This window comes from Podarcis melisellensis (assembly GCF_964234715.1).
Source record: "Podarcis melisellensis genome assembly, chromosome: 12".
In the NCBI taxonomy this organism is placed as follows: Eukaryota; Metazoa; Chordata; class Lepidosauria; order Squamata; family Lacertidae; genus Podarcis; species Podarcis melisellensis.
This window is the reverse complement of record NC_138544.1, coordinates 4,573,449-4,593,553: the sequence shown is the minus strand read 5'-3', so window position 1 is coordinate 4,593,553 and position 20,105 is coordinate 4,573,449. Positions and strand designations below refer to the sequence as shown.

At 40.3% G+C, this 20,105-nt stretch overlaps 1 protein-coding gene across 1 annotated transcript in view; it reads left to right on the top strand.

The window, feature by feature from the left end:
* The window catches only part of SUGCT (succinyl-CoA:glutarate-CoA transferase), a gene marked incomplete at its 5' end in the record, with an annotated part of 301,206 nt that overhangs the window by 89,727 nt on the left and 191,374 nt on the right, over positions 1-20,105 (top strand). The window contains 2 exons of the mRNA XM_081930935.1: positions 15,301-15,372; positions 16,106-16,203. Coding sequence (XP_081787061.1) covers positions 15,301-15,372; positions 16,106-16,203 — 170 coding nt within the window. The remainder of the gene's footprint in view (positions 1-15,300; positions 15,373-16,105; positions 16,204-20,105) is intronic.

Here is a 20,105-nt window from a genome sequence, read left to right as displayed (position 1 = left end):
ATAAATACACTCACACATGCCACCCTTCCAGTATTCAAGGCAACTAACAAAGAGAGAAAATGCAACAAAATAACTAAAATAGGTTTTAAAATGAGCATCTGAAATAGTACAACTAAGGAAAACTCCAGACACTAGACTGAATTACGGACTTTGTCATGCCCCTGGAAAAGCCCATGCCAATGGGCAGATCTGCATGTTACTATTTGGTTATTTAAGACATTTATTCACCTCCCTTCAGCCAAAAGGGTTCCCAGAGCAGCTTACAGCAACCAATGATAAGACAATCCAGTTCCTGCCATCAGGACTATAGTCTAAAATCTTTACAATCAGGGTGTCCCAAAGCTGTATCTGAGCTGCGATTGCAATCTATAATGAAAATTAAAGTTTAGAATCTGCTGTTCCAATTCATCCTTGTTCAGAGCAGTTGCCACCACAGTGAAGGGAGCATATAGCCAAATTCATGGTCAGATATAGAACTCCATAAGTACAAAGTAAAAACAGCTCCATGGCCAACACTAGGAAAGTCCAAGTTAGAATTGTTGCCACCAGCTTCGTTGAGATGCTGCTGCTGTAAGTGAGCCCTGATTCATTTCCTAAATAACTTTGGACGTATTTGCGCTGTAGGAGTCATGCCTGCATTATAAATAGATGTACTTCTCAGTTCTTTGGAAAGAGAAGGACCACCATCAATCTGATTCCAAAGTTGTAGGAAGAAGGGGCATTGCCAAGAATAAGGAAACTGATATCTCATCCATCATACCTGCACTTGGAATTGTACAGAGATCACATTTAATATTATTTAATGTATGTAATAAAGAAAAGGAGAAACATTATAGTGATATTTGCTAAATTTACCACATAGTTAATGGTTTGTTAGCATTTCCCTCATAACATTTTATTTTCAGAGGTCTACTTCTTGGCTATGGATGTGAAACTATGTATGCCTCAAGGAGGAAGTAATTCTAGGCCTACATCCCACCTGCCAAGGTTATAGAAAGAAAATTTGTCATGCTTTAGCCATTTTCTTCTCTGTGTTAATGTATAATTTAGGCCAACATGGTTTGAAAAATAAGTCCCTGCTTTGCTTATTGTTATGTGCTTCCTCAGCTTACCCCCAGGTGAAAGTCCTCACCATCTCCTTCCTCAGTGTTGATGGCAATCCATTGCTACACTTGTTCCCTGTTATTACACCCCCTGAGCACAACTATTTCTTAGGAGAAACAAAGAGAACAGTGGAGCAGCCATAAAAAATGACAACCCTGTGTCCCTTGTTCTACTCATTTCATGTATGTTTAGGGATACTCAACATACAATGTGATATTGTCACACATTCAGTTTTCTCCATTTCCACAAGTGGTTTTTCAGGCAAAGCAGATCTAAATAACATACTCACAAAGAGTGGAAAATAGCTGTAAAACATGATTAATTATCTTTCTCTAATCAGGGGCAATGAGATGTTAGCCTAGAATGGCTTCCTCCTTGAGGCATACCCAATTTCACATTAATGGCCAAGAAGCAGACCTCTGAAAATAAAATTTTATGAGGGGAAACCTAACAAACCATAACTATGTGGCAGATTTAACAGAAAGCACTATAACCTCTCTCTTTTTCTATATTGCATACATTGAATAGCACTACGCTTGTCTTGCCACATGTTGAGCATGCCTGGAATGATGTACAGGGAAGGGAGAAGGATGAGCTACTGCTTTCGTTGTTGGTTCCAAGTCTGGAGCATCGTCTCTTGTTCTACCCCCATGTCTCTGCCCTCCACTTTCATGTTATTGCTTCATTGCCCTAAGATGAAGTGTATATTGATTTGGGACTTGTTTATATAACTAAAGAATTGGGTATTATCAGAAAGCAGGAACTCTGAAAGCAAATAAAAAATGTGTCAGTTGTAGGATGCATAGCAGCTCAAGCTCTCTTTCACAGTGTGTGTTTCAAGGTAACACTTGATAGATTATTAAGGGAAGAGCGGTTATTTTGCCTTCAGTGAAACGCTATACAAGAACCTAGTTATGGGCCACAATGTTTTCTCTAGACACAAGAGCATATTGTGCCCCAAACACAAAGCTTTCACACAGTGCCTCATAATACAGCCTGCTTGAGAGGGGTATAGGGCATATTAAAAAGAAATGGAAGAAACCCACTTCCTTGCTCTGGATTTTTGTGTTGTCATTCCATATGAAACCTTGATTATTTAGCTTAAAATGATATCATCGCATGTGTGGTAAACAGATGGAATTAGTCGATGATGTGTTACTTAGTTCCGTCACTCGCTGCTGTGTGGTTTTATGTAAACAGCTAAAGAAAAATCCAAGTAAATTCACTGAAGGCAAGATTAAAATCAAACAATTGTTCTTTGGCTCGAGATCATAAAGGAGAGGAAATTCAAAGCAAAGAATCCAAACCTCAAATATCCAAGCGCAATGTCATGCCAACCTTAATTTTACACAACTGCACCCTGTTGTGAGTTGATATTGGAGGTTTGATTCTGAAACTTGGAATTTATTGCTTTTCTGAATCTCAGCCAGAGCAATAACTCTCCTTTAATGTTGTATTTGTTTGGTGAATAACTGCTTTTGGAATTATTTTAATTGTGGACTTTGAGTTTTTTTGCCAATCAAAATGAGGCACATCCCTAATAAATGATGCAACTTTACAATATACAAGATTTTGTAGTAAAGGTGGTAGGAGATCTGTGAAGCGCTGTCACAGTGAGGACTAGAATTAAAGAGGCCATAGAAATTTGGAAGCATTGTCAACAAGTTCTGTACTGCAAAAAAGATGAAGAGTAGGCAAAAACATTTGTAAACTGAGACACTTGAACTCCTGCTGATTTAAGTTAATGGAAGCTCCACAAGTGTCTCAAAGAAATCTTTACTCCAATGATATCCTACCCGGCCATTGCTTAAAAGTTTGTGATTGAAAAATAACCCGTTTCTTAGCAAATGTAATGAGCATAGCAGAAACAATATTTCTATTACTGTGCCAGCTTGGATAATCAAAATCCAGTGGCAAGCTGGCGGGAGAATTTATCTTGTATTGGGGAATGGTTCTTGAGGACTTTGCAGCGGGACTTCCCAAACAAAGGATTGATCCTGCTGCCAATCCCTAGGTCATATCAGGGCAAAGTCTTTAGTACTCAAAAACCTGAAGCCAGCGTGCCAAGGAATAGCTTCTCCTGTTTATGAAAGTGAAATTCTAAGATTTGGGATGGCTACAGCTGTGTTTCTCGGAGTCTCTAAATTAGGGATTTGAAGTCTCTGAGGTTAAGTTAACCTGTCTTGATATTATTTGCGTTTGAGCGTGACATAAGAATACAGTACATAAGGCTGCTTTTTCAATGCTAAATTGCATCAACATTTTATGCTTCACATGTCTCAGATCAGTCAGTTTAAACCCAAAATGAACAATAAATATTAAGTGTTCTTAACACACACACACACACGTTCATGCTGCAACACTGTTCTTTGGACAAGCACAAATTATTCTCTTGCAGAGGGTAGGAGAGCATTTTGCTGCAGGGTTCTCTTCTATCCAGCCACCATGGCTAATAACAGTTGGAGTCCAACGATATTTGGAGAGTGCAATGTTGCCTACCCATGACATAGTTGATAAGACGTAGAGGAGTTCTGCTTTGGCCCTGGCAGCTGCCTAAGGGTGCTGTGTGTCGGTGCTGGCCCTGCTCTGAAACAGGATAGGGTCATCCCCCTTGGCGATGTTTGTGTGAGGAACTAAGAATCTCCTGCCCACTTTATACTCTTAGGTGGGGCAGTGAATTATCTGCGTCCCTTTCCTTGCTTTGGTGAAGCTAGAAAAGGGGAAATTGGATTTCCAACTCTTGCTTTTTTTTATTTGCTTTGAGGTTTGGAAAGGGCGGTGCCAATTAAAGTTGACTCTGAAGGGTATGGCTGCACTTGGAACTAATCTTCATTGAGTAAGAGGAGGCAGACCTGCCAGCCTGCAACAGAGGGGAGTAACTATTAAAATGCGAAAACAAACAAGTCACATTCCCATTGAGATTGTATTATTGATACCAGACATCAGGGAACAAGAAAATGGGCAAGGAAGGAAATAATGAGACGTTTTCATCTTTCCTCTCATCCCTGTGAACCAAGAACAACACATCTGATAGGGATAACTGGTAGGCAGGGCTGAGGGACCGTAAGCTGCAATAATTTTATTTTTGGAATCTGGACAGTATGTGTCCTGGATAGAGATTTCTTGGCTATTAGAGAAGATAGCAAAATGCCATGCTTCTACTGTGATAACGCTACACCCCCAGCCCTCTCTGAAATCTGGGACCTTTCTTCAGCCATGCATTCAGTGACAAGTTCTCAATCACAATGCATCTAGTCATTCTTCTATTTCTTGGCTCACCAGCCTCTAGTCTGCAGGGTATTTATTTTCTCTATTTTTTTATCCCACTTTTCATATAATTGTTGTTCCTCTTATTCAGTAAAAAAAAAAACAGAGAGAGAGGCAGGCCCTACTGTCAGCCTTATAGCTTAAAAAAACGACTCCAAGCCAGCCCTTCAAAGCCCAAAATTGCTGCTGAGCTATAAGCATCACACTTGGGACGGGATGATCTTCCCTTGCTCTTAGTGACTCTTAATCCTTTTCAGACCTGGTGCCTGCAGTCAACCAAGTTGGGCCCTTCACTGGCCTGCCTCAGCTATAGAGGCTCTCCCCTCTGGGACTCCGTGTGGTGTTTTAATGGTGTGTGGGCAGTAGTGGTGCTTTTGATGAGAGCCAAGGTTGACTCCCATCCATGGCTATCCACCTGGGATCAAGTGATACCTTATTGATCAAGTGATCTGTTGAATACTCAAACATCATATGGAAGGAGAAGAAAGCACTTTGCCCTAGGAAAAATATTATAAGGCAGATCGTTTATATTATATTATATTTACATGTCACAGAAGGAGGTGAGATCTCTTGAGTCTTAAATGGTAGCCTGAAATCTCCCAAGAACAGGGGTGATATTATCTGTGTAGAGTTTCTTAAATGCATGGGAAACACAAATTCAAAATATACTAGCCTCTTGAGTGTTGCATTGCTATAGAAAAGTCCCTGACCCTGTGCTCTGAAATTATAGCCAGAGAAAGAGAGAAAACATGTGTTCAACGATAAATCTTTTACAATTCAGTCTGACTGAAGGTGTCACTAAAAGATTTACTCATAAAATGTTAAAGTCTGGATTTGTTTAAACAAATAAGAGAATAGCTGTACTTTGTGATATGATTGCGGGTGCATGAAGAGTTAGGAAAAGGAAGGTTGTAGTAGGACAAAAGTACATTTCCCAAGGGGTTTGCTTTCCCTGGGTTGGGCTGTGGCCATATTAGGTAATTACTATTGTCTCCCTGTTTCCACTAAGAGAATCTTTTTAGGCAGTCTTCTCAGTGAAGCATAAATCCACTTGGCCTCTGTTGTGCCTAAACTATGGCAGTTGAGCCCACAAAGCCAGCCCTATGATGAAGCTGGATGAATCAGACTGTGCCAAACAGCAGATTTTGCTGGCCATAAGGAGCTGCAGATTGCCAAAAAAAGCAAATCTGATTTAGTTTTAACAAGTGCTATGGCAGCATTGGTGGATCAAAGTGAAACATAGAGAGATATAGTCTTCTGACCACCAATACCCAGAAACAGAGCAAAAGTCACAATAACGCTCGTACATATTAAGTTAAATCAGTTGAATACAATATAAAATATCATTTGCCTAAATGAACACAAAGTAGTTAAATGCATCTGGCTATTTTCATTAGTGTGCTTATGGCTAAGCTTTGGCCAACGTTATTTGGTATTTATCCTGCGCTCCAAATTTTGGGAAAACGTTGAGATGTACAGACTGATTCATGTCTGTGGAAGTTTTCTTTAGTTAAAAGAATGTGGTATTTTATTCCATTATTAGATTTTTGGATATACATATGTTGTAAGTAAAATTTTCACTTGTTATCACAGCATTGGTGGGGACATAGACAGGAATATGGAAGATTTTTCTAATCATTTAGCACAATCAGTGTGTGCTTACCTCCGTATTTTACTACATTGCCTATTATATATAATCCCATGGATGGTTTTTATGGCACCGATATACACCCATTGCACACATAACATCTCTCCCCCCCTCCGCAACCCACATAATCTTGAGAGTGGCAGTAAACAAGGAGTCCAGCATTACAGGTGCAGGTATGATATATTAGTCCAGGCATAGGCAAACTAGACCCTCAAGATGTTTTGGGACTACAGTTCCCATCATCCCTGACCACTGGTTCTGTTAGCTAGGGATCATGGGAGTTGTAGTCCCAAAAACATCTGGAGGGCCGAGTTTGCCTATGCCTGTATCAGTCATTCCTTTCTTCCACTGTAAGGAGACCACCCTAATTTGCACCAAACCACATAAATATATAACTGAAACCATTGGGGTAATGTTATTTAAATTTCTAGTTTCTCGGGGCAGAATCAATGTTTGCCCTTGAGAGTGAGCATATGTACATCCAAGTTTTTTCAAGTGTTTTCACTAGCCAAACCACAAATAAACCACTTTTTAAACTTCCTCAAGCACAGAAAAAAAGTTTGGCAAGGGGAAGAGCTGAAGAATAAATATATATGAGATGAGAAGAAAGCCCAGGTGCTTCCATCCACACACACCCTTGGGGATTGTGGCCATCGTGTGTGTGTCAGCGCGCAAAATGAACTGCCGTGACCAAATAACCCAAACTTAATAATGCATGATATAAGTCAAAATATATAGGATGAGAGACCCCTGTATGGTTACAGAAGGAATTTGTTGAAGAGGTGAAGGCCCTATTTGTTTTTATAGAATTATGACCCCTGCTTTCATTCGGAACATCCTGGAGGTGGCCCAGGATCCATATGAAGGAGGCTATTTGGCATCTAGTCTGCCGTCCTCCCCTCTCACACTCACTGTATGTTTATGACAGGAAGTCAAAAGGTTGTCCTCTTTCTCTCAGCAAGATGGCCTCTGAGTGACACCAGGGATGCCATCAAGCAAGCAACATCAAAAGGCTCAAGACAGGATTCCTACAGACCATAACTTTAGTTGGCAGGCATTTAAGTAGGCTGTCAAGTAGTAGCTGGTGATGTCCATCTGGCAGTCTAAAGAGACTATGTCTGCTATTCCCTTAAAGTTGACTCACAGATAAATTTTTCCAAAAGGTTTGAAACAAGAAAGCTTGTTGACCGTATACGTAGAAATTGGTCTTAACTGCAGACCAAATGGATGGCCCATTCTGCACCTCACTCCGATATTAATGAGGACTTTAATGCTGAAGAAACAGAAACAGTATTAAAATTTCAAAAGGGATAAGGAAAACAATGCTTCTCTCCAGTGGAGAAAGTTTCACGTCCAAGCAAAACCTGGTTAGCTTCCATAGCAAAGTTGCAATTTCCAGATATTATATGTACCAAAGGCAACAATGCAAATGAAAACATAATTTTGTGTTTAAAGAGGGAGGGAGGGAGGGTTGCTGTCCTTGTAAGCAGATTCAACACTTTACATAGGAAAGCCTATTTTGGTTTTTTTAAACCCCTGAAGGTTAAAGAGAATGTAGCTGACCTAGACAGCTTAATCATGGGGTGGATGAGGTTCAAAAAAAAGTGCAGATTACATATTTATATTTATTAAATTTGTTGCATATATACCCTACCTTTACAGAAATTCCCAAAGCAGCTTAACAATAAATATCACAATATTAAAAATCAAATAGCATAATGTGCCTCAAGTGCCAAGTGAAAAGTGAGTGTGTTTATGTGACGCTGGGTATGGTTTCTGGAGTCCATCTCTTCCCTATCTGGGTGTTTCTCCTCAAAGTAGGCAGACCAAATAATTCTGTATTCTAATTTTGAGCAGGACTTTGAGGTTGGATAAATTGGTTGGCTGTGATGTACATTTTGGAGCATGTACACTGGATAGAACGTTTTCTCATCTTGAAATGGCATTTTGATTGACTGGACGTCAAAGATGTTTGAAAGTTGGAGGTAAACTTAAGAACAAAAAAACCAAACCACCCTCTGAGAGCCAATAGAAGAAGAATAATTAAGCAGTGGTCAAAATTATGCTATTGCTTTTGCTATTGAAACCCGTCTCAACTGACATCAACCAAAATATACTGAGCTCACACTTGTGTGGCTCAAAACAGAATTTGGCTATCCAGGCCAAATGTGACCAGCCAAATTCAAGTATAAATGTCTGCAAAGTTCAATAATTATTATGATTTCTATAGCAGATGGCCTCCGGGCTTCTAGTATGTATTTGATTTTCCAAAGGGAATGTTCCATTGCTCTTTTTTCTTTGAAAGCAATACAAACACAATGCCAGTAGTCTCCAATCACAAGCTGTTACAATTACCCTTTTATCTCTACACAGTGGTTAAGAAACAAAGTTTGGTTTCAAACCTTCAGTACATTGTTATGAATACTGGAGGGGAAAATGTTTTTAAAATAGTTCAGTGGTGCCCTTTAAAACCCATAAACTCTTATTGTGCCTCTTCTATAAGTAGCAAATGGCTGTGAGGTGTGTGCATGGTTTTCTTCTGAAATATTGCGGACTGTATAAGACTTTGTTTGCTTAATTTTTCAGTGGAACTGAATTTTTATGATCTGCTCATAAACCTCCTGAACATAGTGGTCTAAATGGAAACACTGACACAATCTTAATTACACTGGCTCCAGCATGATACAGTGATTAAAGTTTGTTTATTTTGCACAGGAGTTTGTGTGTGTGTGTGTGTGCGCGCGCACACACAATTTCATTGTTGGGGAAAGTAATGGAAAAGTAATGTGGCAATGGAGACTATGACACTTTATTCCTTTGCTTCAGAACAACAGGTCCATGTTTTCAGTTTCAAACAATTTATTTATTTTAGATGAAGAGAAATCTTGATACATTGAGGTTTCTAATTTCTACAAAATTGTGATAGCTTGATAGCTACCCCCCCCCAGTTGCATCCTGTTCACCCAATTGAGCTTATGTCATAAGAGAAGCTCTGGGGTCTCCTTTTCATGTAACCTGGTCCAGAGTTGTTTAGGCTTTTATATGTAAGTAACAAGACCTAAAAACTGGTGCAGTGACTCATAGACCAATGCAGATATTTGACCATAGTGGCATAGTGTGGGGGCCATGGGGTTGGTTGCCCCAGCCACAAAAATTCTTAGGGGCGCAACCCTTGCTATGCCACTGTGCCCCAAAGGTGCCCCAAGACTGGGAGGGAGGTGTCTTCCTTTCCTAGTCTGGCAATGCGCAGAACACATGGCGCAAATATCTCCATGACAGCCAGGTTGGCTGCGAGCAGGTAGCGGGCAGCTGGTCAGGTCCTCCCCTGCTGGGCTGGAGCCCCTTCTCACTGTCCACACCTTTTGGCACATCAGGTCTGCATCCTTCACTTGCAAGCGCCACATGCCACACACTTTTCGAGCCATGACTGGTGCCGCTGCCGTGTGTGCCAGGTCATTGCTGCGCTGGGTGGCCCCTTTGGCTCCCTCCCCCCCTCCCCCCCCGCTTCGGGATGGAGGTGGCGGGGCCCCTGCAGTGCCACAGAGTTCCCAAGCCAGGCCCCCATATGAGATCAAGCAGCCAAAGACATGGTGGGCTTCCGCTGGAGTGTTTGGCGTGGATGAAGAGGAGGCCATTTTAGCCTTGGCTGCCAGCCGGACTGACAGGGCTTCCTGTGGGCACACTGCATCTGGCACCACCTGGTAGGAAGTTGTGCTAAAAAGTGGGGTGGGGGAGGACCCATGGCGACGTGCTAGCCTCCTTCCCCATGGTGATGCCACACCCCCTTTTGCACCTTGCCCTGGGCATTAGCAACCCATGTTATACCACTGCAAGAAGGGGCACCACTCACCATCCAGGACACAGCATTTTTCACCAACTGCAGCCTCAGCCTCTAGACCAGCCATGCGGGAAACCACAAATATTTGTCTCAGTTACTCAGAACTCAGTTTCTTACCTCCATGAGAACATCAATTTGGGCTCAGGGGCCTGCCCTGCATCTTCCACAGTAAAGCTAAATGCAAATACATCATCCAGCTTTTTATATAATCTTACGTTCTTTTAGCACACTTTTAACTTCCCTGTCATCTAATGGTATAGCTATCACCATCATCGGAAGCTAGTTTATTGCTTTGGTTTTATTTTTTTATTTTTGTTGGTCTTCATGTTTTTTGCACTATACTCCTCAAGTACTTTTTATTTATTATCCCTTAATGTGTACTGTACTTGCATTTCTGTTGCCAAACTGTATGTTCCTGAAAATCAAAAGAAAAGGGCCTTTATGAATAACTTATTAGCCAGCAGGCTTTTCAACTGATAAATTTCTGATGAAGCACAAGAGAGGATATGTCACTTACCATAAGTGACTGTAAGTCATTGAGAAATAATTAAGTAAATAGCATGTGTCTCATAAACCTTTCAAATGAAAGAGCACCAACCCCAAAGCATGGTGGAGATCCTAGCTGCTGGGTAGTGCTCGTATGGAGAAGAGAGTCCCTGCTGAGGTCCAAACATTTTAAAAATAATTTGTTTATTGAAAATATACACCCACCCACCTCAAAAGCATGCTGGAGACCATTGAGATGATAATTTACTTATGAATGAGCCTGTGTAAAATGTAAGTTCAGGTTGCATGGAGAAGTAGAGAATGATAAGATCATGGTCAAATGAAGTAATTCTTTAATGTGAATGGTTAGGCTATAGCCTATTCAGAAAGGTGGCTGGCTAGGTAATAATTTGGGTCAACAGGAATTGGACAGTGGCAAATTTCTTAGTAAAACAATAACTCCAGCCTTATCTATATAGTAAGTTTTGTGGCAAGGAGCTTTCTTGCTTGAGTGGCCCTCACTAGTTCCCTAGTTGCAGCTTAAGTCTGCCCCCATTTCTGGACTTAGAAGCTGACTTAGCAGCTAGAAAATACAGATATATGGCATCTTCATTTTATTCATTGTTTGGATTGGATTAGGACCAAAGGACCTGGGTCATTGCTCTTAATCCTTCATTGCTCTTAATCCTTATCCCAGAAATTAGAGACCCTTTTCTGTTTCGTTATAGAATGAAGTGAATTATGCAAAGAAGGTTGGTGGATCAAACATAGAATGGTGACCAAGCCCTTGGAAATCTAAAATTCAAGCTACTGAAAGACTAAAAAGAATATTTCACCCCAGCATAGCATTAATCTCCATAAAGTGTATCTTATTTAGGAATCGGCAAGTAAGGAAGCATTAAAAATAATTTAGCAAATATTACATTAGTAACCTGGATGTGTGTGCTGTAATCCAAACTTTAAAACACCAGTTGTCACTGAAGCATATGTTGCTGAACTCAATGGGATTGTCTCATTTCCCATCTCTACTTTTTCTTGGCAACATTTTGTCTCGATGGCACCACATTTCATCTCTCTCATTGCTGAAGATGAATTTCGACTCAAGATCCTGGGCCAAAATACCTCCAGCCTTTGGGATGGTCCAGATGTGATTCAGGTCCATCTGTATTTATCATGTGTTTTTTTAAGAGGCTGAAGCATAAACTGACATTAAAAACAAGCATTGGTGGTATAAGTAGCTTTGGAAAGAAGGCCGGCATAAATCCTGACCATTTCTCTTTTTGCTGTGTTTGCAAAACTCACTTCTGGTCGAAGTGTCCTAGAGGAAGTGCTTTTTAAAGGTTTTGCTAAAGACTCACAATTCCAAACTTCTCCGGATGGAATTTCTGTTTTCCCCCATTTTAAGCAGTCTAATCTCAAATGTATTAAACTGGCTATCCAAACATGAGGGTGTACAAAAGTGAGGGCCATTCAGTCCTAAATTATTGTTTTTAAGAAAGCAGTAGTTTGCAGTGAAGCCTGGAGCTACAGGTGCTCTTGTCCCAGGGACTTCAGCAAAGCTTTAGCATAGGTAACCATTGGCCTGGATTACCATCTTAAATTTCTAAATTCTTGACTAATAATGAGATCCTGTGAGAGTTGCTGGAGCAGGGGGAATCCGTTCTTATAGCAATTGTAGGCTGCTTGATATGGAAATGCTAGGACAGAACCCATGTCAGCGGCTCATGAGTAGTTCAGACTTTGTTTATCCTTGGCAAAATTGCAGTGTAGTTCATGTGGAACCTATGGAGGGGTGAAAAGATAGGATCTTGACAGTGCAGTCCTATAATGTCCACTCAAAAGTAAGTTTCTTTTAATCCAATGAGGCTTATTTCCACTAAACTGAAATCAGATATAAATGGCAAAATAAAAGGCAAAACTTTGTCTCTCACTTGATAGATTTCATACTGTAAACCTGCAGGCAGCGATTGTTCATTTTGCCTCAATCATTGTGCAGCCCCTAGCTTTTGAGGTGCTCTAGAAATAATGGCAATAATAGCTTTTAATATTCGCTCTAAGTGACATGAGAGGCAGGTGGTTGTGGCTCAAATAGAGGAGATCTATAACAAGGATTAGGGTTCGATTCCCATGTCTGCCTCTTTGGGAGAGAAGAGAAAGTTGGAATTCAATAAATGTAGCCATTTTGACTAATTTGCGCAAAGCAATCTTGTGCAAAGCAACTTCTAATACAATGGGGGTTTTTTTGCGTGTGAGTGTTATTTTCACTAATATTTTCATTATGCACACTTTCCTCTAACATATGCATCTTTGTAAACATTGGTTGGTTGGAGAACTGCTTCACAAAATTAAGATGTGCGGATTTTTAAGGCTAGCTGTGTTTCGGTTCATATATTGCTTCAGAAAGTGTGAATTTGATTGATTTAACTTCAAATGCATATTGAACCAAACATCCTCTATCCCTAATCATGACTTAAGTTCAACTAGCTCAGTCTGGATCTAACTCAATATGTGTGAGGTACTTTAAATGCATTACTTTTTTTCTTCTTCACAAAATGTAAAATTAGTGGTGAGCAGGGCTTGTGCTCTCTGTTGCCAGAATCAGCATAGGTCCAGAGGAGACCAAAATTCCAGCTCCTCTATTATCTGGTCCTTTAGTGGGTCATTGTTTGCCATCCTCCCAGGAAGACCCTTTCTCCCTAATAGATCCTTGGTGACTCTGAGTATCTCGTTGTGTTTACAGCCTCCTCCACTCCTGAAGCCTTGGGGGTGATGGGAAAGAATCAGCGATCAAAGGCAGATTCTAAGTGGTTCCTTGGACCCTGGCAAGGATCTTTGAGATAGATCTCTTCAGACTGAAGGTTTCTCCAGGTCTTCAGTTGGAATGTAGTTTTCAGGGCCCCAATCCTCTTCCTCCAAATATTTCTCTCCAGGGTCTGGACTGGATGGATTGGATTCCTTAAGGGAAAACACTGAATTCTGAGTCAGGATGTTCCTTGGTGTAGGTCTTTGAGTAGCCATGACTGTTCTGTTATAATCCAGAAGCTGTGTCTTTCAGGTGGCAATACTCTCCTGTTAAAGACCTCCAAGGAATGTCCACCAGCTAAACTCCCATCAGAAACTGGTTCAACAGCACAACTCTTAAGACCATTGTTTATTATTGTATTTGTGTTGGTGATAATGATAGTACTGCAACTATAATTAATTACTATGAAAAGTGTGTATATTTATTTGATTTCTGTCCCACATTTTAATCAAAATAGTGTATGTAAAATAGTATAATACAGTTATATTAGGGCTCCTTCCAGGCCATCCCTGCCCCCAGCAACACTTGGCACTCCTCTGAGTTTTCCTCACCACTCTCACTGAGTTTTGCCAAACATTCCCCCCTCACAGACCACATGAACATTGCTGAGAGTCTTGGTGAACCACCTCATCATTTTTCTGCTCGTTGTAGCAATTGTAGTGTGCTGTGCTACTCGCTGCATGATTCTTCATTGTGTTTTTACTATGAACCACAGGTCACAATTTGGGAACCTCTGCTTTAGGCCATTTGGGCTGTTCCTATCCCTTGATAATTAGAGGATCTTTGTATATTTACCCCGAACCTGTAGTTTCTTTCACCAAACATTGCTTTGGAATGTCATATTATTCATCTCCACTGATTTCCTCTAACAAGCTCTGAAATAATTTCCATGTCTGTGGCTTATTGTCTTCAGTTACTCTTACACCATGAAGTTCAGGACACCAACGTCGTGTATTATTTTGCATGGAATTTTTGTCATGTTCCTGGATGCCCTGTCACAAGCCTCTGTTCTTTACAAACAAAAGACACACACAGAAAAGACTTTTGCCTTGTATGAAGTAAATTTTATTGCACTAATTTAGCAAGATTCACGGCTATGGGCAGCAGTTTATCAAAACACAATCTCATTAAAATCTGTCTGCACTTTGCTTTCTGTCTCCTTTGTATAATAAGATAGTGGAGCTTTCTGTGACCAGACAGTAACCTGTGGTAACCTGCGGGTTGTGTGTGTATACATCCATAGACCATGAATGAAACTGTTGTTAGCACTCTTAAATGTTGGCCTTGCTGTGCTAATAATGTTGGGAAGTTTCTGCATTATCAGCAACAATGACTGACAAATAATCAGCCCTTTTTGTGATGGGAAGCCCAGAATATCTCCTCTGCTGAAGAAGAAAATAAATTTCATGCAGAGAGACGCTGCTGTATTTATTCCAATACTACTTCTGTCTGAAGATGACATGGGGATTGCATTTTCCTAACTGCATTTTAGGATTTACTCATTTTTCCCACACATGCCCCAAAGTCAGTGAAGCAAAAACATTAGTGGCTGGGCCTTTACATGTATAGTAACTTCAGCATTCACAGCTCAAGAGTATGAACACAAGTTAGATGCTGCTGTGTGGTCTGACCGGCATTTGCAAAGTGATAATTGCTGATAAGCACATGGTTATACATGCATTTACTTTAATGGGACCTTTGAGAGCGTCATAAATAAAGTACAGAAGCCCATCTTTATGTGCCTTAAATGGCTGAATGTGTGTGCTTGCTGTGATGCGTAAATTCAGCTAAAGTTTAAAAGCTTTAGTGGTTGGGTAGAAAATATTAATTTCTATTGAGAACGTGGACTATTGAACATATTTTTAAAGCGTTAGCTTATATTTCATTCGTTGAATTTATATGCCACCTTTCTGCCAAGGCACCTAAAGCAGTTTACAATATCAACTTACTAAAACAAATGGAGTGAACATAAAGTTGGCCTGGAAGCGGAGTGGAGAGTCCAGCAGGAGCAGGCACAGATGGTGCATGTGGACTCAGACTAGTTCTGAAAGACAGTGACCTTTAAAAATGACTGATGGTGGAGGCAGAAATATTATTCACATAGTACCATAATGCATGTTTCAATTATGTTCTGATCTCCCATACTATTTCTAGGCTTTCAAAACAAAGGATGGCTACATTGTGGTGGGAGCAGGAAATGACCAACAGTTTGCCACTGTCTGCAAGGTAATAGTAAAAGAGCAATTCACAAGGTGGGAAGCTCAAGGTGATAATGTTGATCATTTCGTGAATCACCTTTAACACAAGACCATTTACAATAATACAATAATAACAGTACAAAAGGAAAAAGTCGGTTTTAGAACAATACAAATAAATATGTTGCAGGTGTATACATGATTCTAGTAAAATGTTTCACCAATGACTGGTTTCTAAATGAGCTAACATGGAATATTCTTACATAAGAAGCAGCAGTGACATAATCTGTTATATAATGTAGGGTTGCCATATTTCCAGAGATAAAAGTCCAGAAAAGTTGTTGGGCTTTTTTTTGGCGATCACTAGAATAAGAGTCTTTAAATAAATAGCTAGGAGACACATCTGAGATATTATTATTGTTTTAATATGTTTTGACTATGTGTACTTGCACACAAGTAGGTTTCTGATGTGAGCTGCTTGTGTTGTTGAATTAGTGGAAAATGGAGATAGAAGAATTTCAGTTAATTAATAAAAGGCACGATGGACATATTTTACTCCAATTAATTAAAATTAAATTATTTTTAATTAATTGAATAAATGTGCTTTTGGATTTTACACATACAGTAAATGTTAAGAAATGCTCTATGTAGAGAGCCCAGTTTTATTGATTATATTCTTTGATATTTAGTGTATGACTATCTCTCTCACTGAAGACCAATTTGCATAACATTCTGTGATGATTATGTTACTGAATGCATTTCAGATCCTGAATCTGCCTGAAATCAGCCAAGATTCCAGATACAAAAATAATCAGCAGCGAGTGCTAAATAGGAAGGAACTTACTGAAATTTTAACAGCCAGGTATGATTTATAAATTTAAGCTTCAAGTGTTTATTTTTGCAAACTTGTTTGCAGTCATGGCCATTTTATTATGTATAGATCATTTAGGCTAATATTAACTATGGGGTGTTATGTAAGTTTATAAAAGCATAAGATTTCAAGTATTCCACCAAATGGATGTCACTTAAGAAATTTTGTCTTGGGCAAGGTTGTCTTGATTTGTCTTTAACTAGGTAAAGACAAATTTGTCTGTTTCTGGTCCCTCATAATAACATTCAGTTTTCAAATTAATATGTGCCTTTAAAAAACAATGATCCTCAAAACACATATTTTAAATGGTACTTTTTCTTAAAATAAGTACTTAAATGCAACTCTTACAACTATCTATAAATGGTCTGCTAGGCATCTTCTGTGCAACACCATATTGTGTATGTGGTCATCTGTGGGAGAAGTCATTTTCCTTTGGAAACATTCTTTATTTTCCTAGAACCTCTTAAAATGTTCTCAAAGGCCCCTTAGTCATCTCCTGCATGGAAGACAGTCTCATCTCCCCCATTTACGTGCCCTCTCCAGTTTTATTTCAAACACCGCTCTATGGGAGGGAGGTGCAGGTTCATCCAAGTCCTGACGTGGGATTTACTGAAAGACAATATTCCATTTTTCATTTTTATACCCATAGTTGGCTGTTCCTTGGTTGTCCCTGTTGTTGTCTCAAGTTCAGTTCTTCAGCTTATTTGCCAAATATATTATGCTATGTTAGCAGAGGTTCCACAAAATCCCTGGAGGACGTCAGATGCTGCCTGTACAGACCTATTCTGTACTTCATATGCTAATGGAAGAACATAATTTATTAAGTGTCATGTTAGTTTGAATGAATCTGGCACCCAATAAAGAAAGACCAATTGTAATATAAATCTTGGTCCAGGATCTTGGAGTCATATGTTTCCATTCCTGTTCCTTGTAATTTGGCTTGTATTAGCTAATAGACATCATTTGTGGAGTGATCACATTTTATATGGTAAATTTTGAAAGACATGTTATGTGGGACTTGTTACTGTTTCTTGGTACTAGCAAAAAAACACCCCTTATTCCTTGGAGTCTTTGCAACAGTATCTAAAACAGAATAATTGTGGAGAACAAGTCATCCGTCACAAGAAGAAAGCAGCAGAGTAGATTAATGCTAAAGATCCTTTATGGGTATGCATCTGGCAGAGTTTCTTGTGGAAAAATATTTTAAATTGCCAGGAATGGCATGGCAAGATAAAGTTTATCTGCAGTACTGTCGGCAATCACACTGACCACAGTCAAATTTAATGCATTGAAGAAGTGATTATCTGCCTTACGAATTATCAGAAACTAGAAGTTGGATTAGATGTGAGGTTCAGCACAACCTGACTACACATACTACAAATATCAAAGACTACACATCTACCTTGCTAAAGTTAAGCAGGTCTGGGCAGGGCATGTGTGGAAGGTTGCCTAGGAATCCCACATAGGCTGCCTTGAGTTTCATGAGCTGCTAAATACATAATCAAACACACTCTGAAGCCCCCCTCTCCTGCTGAATCCCAGGTGCTCTCAAGACGCCCACCCTGCTGGCACATTAGGGGATTCTTAATATGGGAAACCCATGTGATCTTGAACCTCCTTGTAGCTATACCCATTCCTGAGAAAGGCTTCAGGAGTAAACCCTGAGGAAAAATCAGCCTTGCAAACAACAACAACAATCTTTATTACGGTCCAGAGACCCAACAAATCGTTACAAAGCAATACACAATTCATACAGCCTACCTCCAGGTTAAACAAGCATTTTGTTCAGAATATAGGGATCATTGGTTCTTGCAACCACTGATAAAAACTTTGCCACTTCTAATTTTCTAGCATTTGTCTGGTCTTCCAATAGGAACCTGACATAGTGAGCCTCTGATTTTCCCGGGAAGGGTACCAGCAAGGATAGTATCAGTTCAGCTAGTATCAGGGCAGCTTTCCAGCAACCATCCTGCTTTGCCAATGCTGCCTGCCACTCCTTGTCGCCTGTGGCTGAGGCCAAAATGACAACAGCAGTGTGAGGCAAGCGGTATGAGCTGAGGGCAGGGTGAGGTCTAAGGGCAGGGGCACAGTTTGGGCAATGAAATATGGAGAGGGGGCAAGGTTTGGGTGAATTGTAAGGGAGTTGGGAAGGTTTAACGGGAGGGGGTGGCCAAGTGTAAAGAGAGGGGGCTTGGCACGTTGTGAAGTGAGCAGGGGGAGCAGCTCCTAGTTTACATACACGTAAAGGGACCCCTGACAATTAAGTCCAGTTGTGAACGACTCTGGGGTCGCAGCGCTCATCTCGCTTTATTGGTCGAGGGAGCCGGTATTTGTCCGCTTCCACAAACAGTTTTTTCCGGGTCATGTGGCCAGCATGACTAAGCCGCTTCTGGCGAATCAGAGCAGCGCACAGAAACGCCGTTTACCTTCCCGCTGGAGCGGTACCTATTTATTTACTTGCGCTTTGACATGCTTTCGAACTGCTAGGTTGGCAGGAGCTGGGACTGAACAACTGGAGCTCACCCCGTCGTTGGGATTTGAACCGCCGACCTTTTGATCGGCAACCCCAAGTGGCACAGTGGTTTAACCCACAGCACCACTCATGTCCCTTTACATACATATACACATAGTAATTGTGTATTTTTAAAAAAAGCTGCCTTGAGCATGGCTTTACATACATATACGCATAGTTAAAACCATGATCAAGGCAGATTTTTTAAAAAATACACAATTCCAGACATAACAAAAGTAGTCATAAACAATAAATAAAGCATGCAAAAGTACACAAGCAAACTGAACAATGTTCTCACATAAGTCATAGCAAAATCTAAAATAAATATACTGTTACTGATATTATTTTTTGTTACACTTCCCCTCCCCCACCCAAATAAAACCCTAAACAACAACCAGCCTAGGAGTCTGTTCAGCAGCCTTGGCTTTTGTAGCTGGAGTCAGTCAGGGCTGTCCACTCCCAGGCCAGGTGGGAAAGACCTGCAAGGCAGGGAGCAGGTCTTCCAGGTCTCTGGCCTCTTCAGCAGCCCCAGTTTTTGTAGTTTATACATAAGAGCATAAGGGGAGCCAGCTGTCTTTTCTGATGAAGCATTTTAAAGTGCTTCAGCTTTTTGCATGTCACGTTCATTATTTTTGACAGCGCATGCCTGGATGTTCCCTATTCTTCAAAGATAGATTCTTTCAAATCCAAAGTGCAGCCTAGAGAATGCTGATTGTGGAAAAGTTCTTTGGCAATATTTTTCACAGCATTTACAGACCTTGTGTGTGTGGCTGCCTGTTTCGTTGCACAATGATAAAATAACAGACACATATTTGGCAAGGGTACATTTCCAAGCGCTTTGATTCAGACTACCTCAAAAAGGGCAATGTAAAAGGTTGTTTAAATGTTTGCTTTTGTTCGGAACTGTCTGTGAACTTCATCTAAACAACTCCACATAGGGAGGAGGAAGCAGGAAATGTCTCTAATGATAGGAACATGATAACGAAGTAAGACTCTGTAAATGACCCCAAGGAGGCAAGCAAGTAAACCAAGGAAATTTGGGTTGTTCAGGATAAGTATAGTATATCATATGCAAAACCGGATGACCTTGGGACAAATATTACAATCATACAACACATAAATATGTAATCAATGTTGTTATCTGACTAACAATTGCGGTTTTTAATTGGGACATGTGTTTCAGATGTAAAGGAGGAGAAAACTTCGCAAGGCTTTGAATTGGATCTTTGTGTTTAAAAATAGACCTTTTCTCATGCATATGTCTCTTAACCAAATTATTTCCAGCCAAACCAAAGCTCCTAACGAGGGCACAATAATCCCTGCAAACTCATGGGAAGAGCACTATAAAGTGCTGTTTAGAGAACATCGACCTTCTGCGCTG